The sequence below is a fragment of the Mesoplodon densirostris genome, chromosome 5, assembly GCF_025265405.1.
Source record: "Mesoplodon densirostris isolate mMesDen1 chromosome 5, mMesDen1 primary haplotype, whole genome shotgun sequence".
Classification (NCBI taxonomy): Eukaryota; Metazoa; Chordata; class Mammalia; order Artiodactyla; family Ziphiidae; genus Mesoplodon; species Mesoplodon densirostris.
This window is the reverse complement of record NC_082665.1, coordinates 128,833,884-128,840,789: the sequence shown is the minus strand read 5'-3', so window position 1 is coordinate 128,840,789 and position 6,906 is coordinate 128,833,884. Positions and strand designations below refer to the sequence as shown.

The 6,906-nt window shown below is 45.0% G+C and overlaps 1 protein-coding gene across 1 annotated transcript; it reads right to left on the bottom strand.

Annotated features, from left to right (window-relative positions):
* Positions 1-1,407: 1,407 nt before the first annotated feature.
* On the bottom strand, positions 1,408-2,196 carry LOC132490553 (proline-rich protein 23C-like). The gene has a single exon (XM_060098879.1). The coding sequence runs from the start codon at positions 2,194-2,196 to the stop codon at positions 1,408-1,410; it is 789 nt and encodes a 262-aa protein (XP_059954862.1).
* Between the last annotated feature and the right edge of the window lie 4,710 nt (positions 2,197-6,906).

Sequence of the window (6,906 nt, the reverse complement as noted above, 5' to 3'; positions counted from 1 at the left end):
TAACACTTTAGAATTAGGAATGAATATATAATAAAAATTTTCAGATATACAAGACTATGAGAGTGTACTACACAAAACATGTTGAGATTTACAAAACCAAGATAATTTACTACACATAGGGTATAGTGGAAAGAACTATTAAAGTATATTCTTCAGCAAGAAGAAAATTGAGGCTAGACTTTGAGAGTGGAATATAAGAATAAAAAGGTAGAGAGGAAATGGTTAAAGCATGTTGGTGAATATAAATAGTATTGATGTTTAAAAAAACTGAAACCATCTTGTCTTCAGCTTTACCTGTAGATTTTATTTCTTTTATAAAAATGTGAAACAAATATGGTAATTAATTAATGTTTTATTTTTAAATTTTTAAATTTATTTATTTTTGGCTGCATTGGGTCTTTGTTGCTGAGCACGGGCTTTCTCTGGTTGCGGTGAGCGGGGGCTGCTCTTCGTTGAGGTGCACGGGCTTCTCACTGCAGTGGCTTCTCTGGTGGCGAAGCATGGGCTGTAGGTGCGCGGGCTTCAGCTGTGGCTCATGGGCTTAGTTGCTCCACGGCATGTGGGATCTTCCCGGACCAGGGCTCGAACCCGTGTCCCCTGCATTAGCAGGCAGATTCTTAACCACTGCGCCACCAGGGAGGCCCCTAAATTAATGTTTTAAAAGTTAGAGGTTTGATTTACAAAAGAAAAAACTCGGGGTAGAATTTAGAAGGTATGGATAATGTGGAATAGCAGGAATGCAAACATTTTACATCAGTCTCTGAGTCAAAATAACCAGAGGAACAGATTCAAAAAGGAAATGTGTATCCTAATACATGCTGAAAACATCTGATAAAATCCAGCATTTATTCATAATGAAAAGTGAACTTGACTGGAAGAGAACTTCCTCAGGTTAAGAGGAAGCTATGAACAAACATCATACAATTATGTATAGTAACCATCACACTATTTTGCAGCTTTCCAGGAGAGCAGCTCAAAACACCAAGAAAGAGAAAAGCCATGGCTAAAAATCTTTATAAATTCATGGGAAAACATATAACATGAGAAATCCAGTTATTTATTGGTTTGGGGAGAAATAGGGTAGCAATAGGGTATGGTGCTGGAGAGAGTAGAATTTGAGAGAAAATAACTGATGCAAACGAGCGGGAATGGATAGGCCTGAGAATGATGTTTAAAATCTGAACACACACTGTCCGGTATCCCTGGGCAGATTTTCCATTTCAAAGCTGAGGTCTAGAGTCTGCTTTCTTTTCCTGACATAACTTCTCCTGCTACTATAGCCAGTCTGGAGGGGAAAAGGAGTTGTTGGCCCACGAGATGCTTAATTTCCAGGTTGTAGGACATTCAGTGTAAAAGACGCCGGGAAATGCATTGGGCCTCCAGTGTGTGTGTGTACCGGGGTGGAGTTCATTCGGGGAACAGACATCTCTGGGCCTTGCGCTTAGGACCATAAGGGCGTTGGGGGCGCTCGTGAGGACCCGGAATAGGAGAGGGAGGTAGAGGTTGGAGTGGTGAGTCCGGAAAGGGCTCCAGAAGGTGCATGTCCAGGTTGTCGTCGTGGTGAGGAGAGCCTTTCTCTGGACTAGGATTGGGCGCCCAAGGACAGGGCTCTGGGACAAAGCCCTGCGCGCTGGGTCCCGACACCCTTGCGGTGATGCTGCGGAGCTCAGCGACGGAGCCGGCTTCAGCCTCCATCCCAGGCGGCAGGAGCTCGGCATCTGCTTCCTCCCTGTTGACCTCTTCTTGGCGGGCGATCTCTGGGACAGCTGCGCAGAAGAATCCCGGCTCCAGGGCCATGTACTCCCCTGGAGCGCTCAGGAAAGCGGCCCGTTGCAGGCCCTGTCCCCACGGGCCTTCCACGCCCCAGCCCAGGAGGGCCTCGGGGACCAGCATGAGGGTGTGATCTCGGAGAGACACTTGCAGCACGGACGTGGGCTCGGGCTCCAGCAGCACGTCGACGTCATCTAGGGGCAGGTGCAGGGCACAGCCGGCGGGCAGGACCACTACGGAAGTGAGCGCGTCCGCGGCCGGAGGTCCCGTCAGGTTGTCCAGGCTGGGCGCCGCCTCGGACTCGGACTCGGACTCGGGGCCCTCGGGCTCCTCCGTTCGGCGGCGCTTGGCGGGGCCGGGTCCTTCGGTCTGCGGTCCCCACCAGTCCGCAGGGTAGGCACTGGGGCTGCGGGACCGGCTGCCCATGACCTCGACCGACGGACGGCGCCCCCGGGGCCTGGCAGAGGGCGAGGGCCGCGCTCGATCCTGCACGCTGTGACGGGTTTCAACGACGGCTGAGGCAAGCCGGGGCGGGGCGGCGCGATGCGGGGACGGCAGGACGGCGCGGTACGGGACGAGTCCTCGGAGCTCCGGGGCTGCCTCCTGCAGTTGGTCCTGCAGTTCAGGTTTCTAAGGGAACGGCGTCTGGCGCGGGGCTGGGGCTGGCGCCTTCGAATCTTCAGCTCGTCACGCCGATTCGTCTACGCAACAGACAGCGAGAGATGTTACAGGTGAAGCCAGTGGAATCCTAGTCGCAAAATGTCACGCTAAGCTCCGCCCCCTCCAAGGCTCCGCCCCGTAGACCTCGCGGTATCTGTGCTGCCCAACAGCCGGGGCTGTGGTTGGTAGAAAGCTACTGTTAAAGTCCTCCAGGGGCCAGAATACTCGTGTCCTTCATTTTTAGAGAAAAAAAGATACACCGCAAATGGAACTTTAAATATTAATCACCTTTAAGGTTAATATTTTCCTTTGATTTCAGGCATTCTAGAGAAAAAAACCACTCAAATAGACCACCCCCTTGGCAACATAAAACGGACCTATCTAAATGTTCCATGAAGTTCCTTTAATGCTTGGCCTATCATTTCAGATGTAAATGGAAAATACTCATGTATGTTTAGGTAAAGTTCTGTCTTAATAGTAAAATATTTGTGGCAGTTGCTTCCTGAAGATAAAAGCTGTTATAAAATTAAAACAATCTTAGTATAATTAAATTGTTTTATTCAGTATTTATTATATGTCAACCATTCTACTGAGGTTTAAAAAATGATCTTTATTTATTTCATTTTATTTTATTTTATTTTATTTATTTATTTTGCGGTACGCGGGCCTCTCACTGTTGTGGCCTCTCCCATTTCGGAGCACAGGCTCCAGACGTGCTGGCTCAGTGGGCATGGTTCACGGGCCAACCGCTCCGCGGCATGCAGGATCTTCCCGGACCGGGGCACGAACCCGTGTTCCCTGCGTCGGCAGGCGGACCCTCAACCACTGCACCACCAGGGAAGCCCTGATCATGTTTTTGAAAAAGTTTTTTATTTTTATGTATTTTTGGCTGCGTTGGGTCTTTGTTGCTGCTTGCGGGCTTTCTCTAGTTGCGGCGAGCGGGGGCTAGTCTTCGCTGCGGTGCACAGGCTTCTCGTTGCGGTGGCTTCTCTTTGTTGCGGAGCACGGGCTCTAGGCACACGGGCTTCTGTAGTTGTGGCACGCAGGCTCAGTAGTCGTGGTTCTTGGGCTCTAGAGTGCAGGGTCAGGAGTTACGGCACATGGGCTTAGTTGCTCCACGGCTTGTGGGATCTTCCCGGACCAGGGCTCGAACCCATGTCCCCTGCATTGGCAGGCGGATTCTTAAGTATTGCGCCACCAGGGAAGTCCTGGTGGCGCAGTACTTAAGGTATGTACTAAAAGCTGTACACTTTTAATATAAACAACTTGAGTTTGTAGATAAGTATACACTCGTGAAACTATCACCACAATCAATACCATAAAAGTATCTATGACCTGCAAAAGTTTCTTCCTGCCCTCTTTGGAAAAAAAATGATCTTTTTTACTTTTCACCACACCTGAAGCTCAGAGTGGTCAAGTGAGGTTTCAAGAATTAAATATGTACCAAGTTTGTGTTAGATATAGGCATCCAATGCAGACTTCTCTGGTTTTAAATCATGAACTCTTAACTCATACATTTATTGCATACACCTAAGAGTGAATTACTAATTGGTCCTGTGTGTGTGTTTTCAAGTTAATAGGTAGGGACATCCCTGGTGACACAGTGGTTAAGAATCTGCCTGCCAATGCAGGGGACACGGGTTTGGTCCCTGGTCTGGGAAGACCCCACATGCTGCAGAGCAGCAAAACTACTGAAGCCCTTGTGCCTAGAGCCTGTGCTCTGCAACAAGAGAAGCCACTGCAATGAGAAGCCCATGCACTGCAACCAAGAGTAGCCCCTGCTGGCCTCAACTAGATAAAAGCCAGCATGCAGCACCGAAGACCAGACACAGCCAAAAATAAATAGATAAATAAATAAACAAACAAATAAATAAATTTAAAAATTATTAAAACAATTAAAAAAATGTTAATAGGTAACGCCTTCCTCTTTCTTTTTTCTCAAACTATTTTTCACAGTTTAAACTCCTGTGAGCAGAGTATGTTTCCATTTCATTACATCCTTGTAAACATTTCTTATTGATAGACTCTTAACTGTTTTCCAACCTGGTGTAGTAAAATGCTACATCATTGTGTTTTCATTTTGCATTTCTGATTGCCAGTCAAGGTGGATCATTTTTTTCATATGCTTATTAGCCAATATTATATTTAATTCTTTGAAATATTCCCATCTTCTTTTTTTTTTGACTTAAAAAAATTAGGTTTCAACTTTTCCTCCAACTTTTTGCAGCGCTGGTTCCTTCTTCAAAGACCAACTCTGAGGGCACTTTCTTGAAAAGGGCATTTCTGACCATTTTGTTTGGAATGGTTTCTTCACTTACTCTCTATCTCATCCCTCTCTCTATGGCCTTCATAGTATTACCACATTCTGTAAATAAACAAAATATTGTTTAAAGACATTGGGGTTCAGTCATACTACTACCAGTCACTTATCAAATGTATGTGTAGCAAATGTCTCTATCACAGCCTTTGAAGACTTTAGCACTTGATTCACTGTAATTCTCACTCACTCCATACCTGCTGTAATTTGTGGTGAGTTTAATATTGTCATGGATCCCTCCTGCCCCCACATCTTGGCTTCTCAGTTCTCTTCCTCTTCAGTAATTTTGTCCTCCCTCCTACCTCTTTGGCTCACACTCTTTACCTTGTCATTATGAAACTTATATGGTAGTCATCAGTTACATCCATTAGACTATAACTTAATTAGTAAATAGTAAACTGTAGACTGCCTTCACTGGTCAAGCTCACTTTAACTGTTTTTACAAAAACTTGCATATCCTCCAAGCATCATGTAGCCTAAACAGTAAGTTACAAGGCCTCTTCACGACCCGTATAGATAAGTACCTCTGATGTAACAGTGTTATGGTGTTTGCCCGAGTTGTTTTTTTGGAACTTGGAGTCAGTTGTCCAGTTTGAACTTCAGCTGGTTAAGACTGGTTGGGACAACCGACTCTCCCCTCGGGCATGCGAGAGTGTCTGATCGGTGGCCATTTGATGTCAGAGGGCCGAAACCTCCACCCTAAGAATATGCTAATGTCGCCATTTTCTGAACATGCATCCTCTGAAGAAGCATGTAGCTTAGTTGCACCTGCCGAGAATAACGATACATCTTTTTTTTAAATTTTATTTATTTATTTTATTTATTTATTTTTGGGTGCGTTGGGTCTTCGTTGCTGCATGTGGGCTTTCTCTATTTGCAGTGAGCGGGGGCTTCTCTTCGTTGCAGTGTGCAGGCCTCTCATTGCGGTGGCTTCTCTTGTTGTGGAACACGGACACTAGGAGTGTGGGCTTCAGCAGTTGTGGCAAACGGGCTCAGGAGTTGTGGCACGCAGGCTCTAGAGTGCAGGCTCAGTACTTGTGGCTCAAGGGCTTAGTTGCTCTGAGGCATGTGGGATCTTCCCAGACTAGGGCTTGAACCCATTTCCCCTGCATTGGTAGGCCGATTCTTTTTTGTTTCTTTTTTTTTTTTTTGGTAGGCGGATTCTTAACCACTGCGCCACCAGGGAAGTCCCGACCTCATCTTTTTCTTATTTCCAGTCACCTTTCCCCACACTCCCTGCACCTCAGGCCACCCTAATTCTTTATTCAGTAAACATCCCTAGCCCCTGGCCTTTGGGGAGATGGATTTGAGATTTGTTCTCCTTTCTCCTTGCTTGACTGCCATGTGAATAAACTCTTCCTCTGCTGCAAACCTCTCTATCTCAGATTTGGGCTTTCTGTGTGTGAGGCAAATGAACGTGGCTCAGTAACAATTACTCCAAATTGTGTCCCCCTCTATAATCACAATATAAAAGATTTATTCTCAGAGGAGTGGCTACCTCCTAAATTTCTAGCTTAGCCCTTTACATATCCAAACTCCATCAATCCTTATGCCCTTCTGGAAAAATTCATCTTTTCAGTGAAACTTAAACTATCAGTTCTTCCCTTCCCTCCATAACTGGAACTTAAATTCCACAGATAGTCATTTTAATCATTGCTATATTTATATCTTTTTTAAAAATTATTATTTATTGAGGTAACATTTGTTTATAACATTATATAAGTTTCATATGGACAACATTATATTTCTACTTCTGTACACACTACAGCATGCTCACCAACAAAGATTTAGTTTGTATAGTCACCACAGAGTTGATCCTCTTTATCCATTTCATCCTTTCCCCTCTGGTAGCCACTACTCTGTTCTTTGTATCTACGTGTTTGTTTTGGTTTGGTGTGGTTTGTTCATTTACTTTGTATGTTTAGAAAAAATTTTTTTTATTCCATATCTATGTGAAATCATATGGTATTTGGCTTTCTCTAGCTGACTTATTTCACTTAGCATAATACTCTCAGTGTCCATCTATGCTGTGGCAAATGGCAAGATTTTATTTGTTTTCTATGGCTGTATCTATATTGTATATATTGTGTTTCACATGTTCTTTATTCATTTATTGGTTGATGGGCACTGCGGTTGTTGCTATATCTTGACTATTGTAA

What these genes read in the sequence shown, in the direction of transcription:
- LOC132490553 (XM_060098879.1), bottom strand. Translation starts at nt 2,196, where the DNA reads ATGGGCAGCCGGTCCCGCAGCCCCAGTGCCTACCCTGCGGACTGGTGG.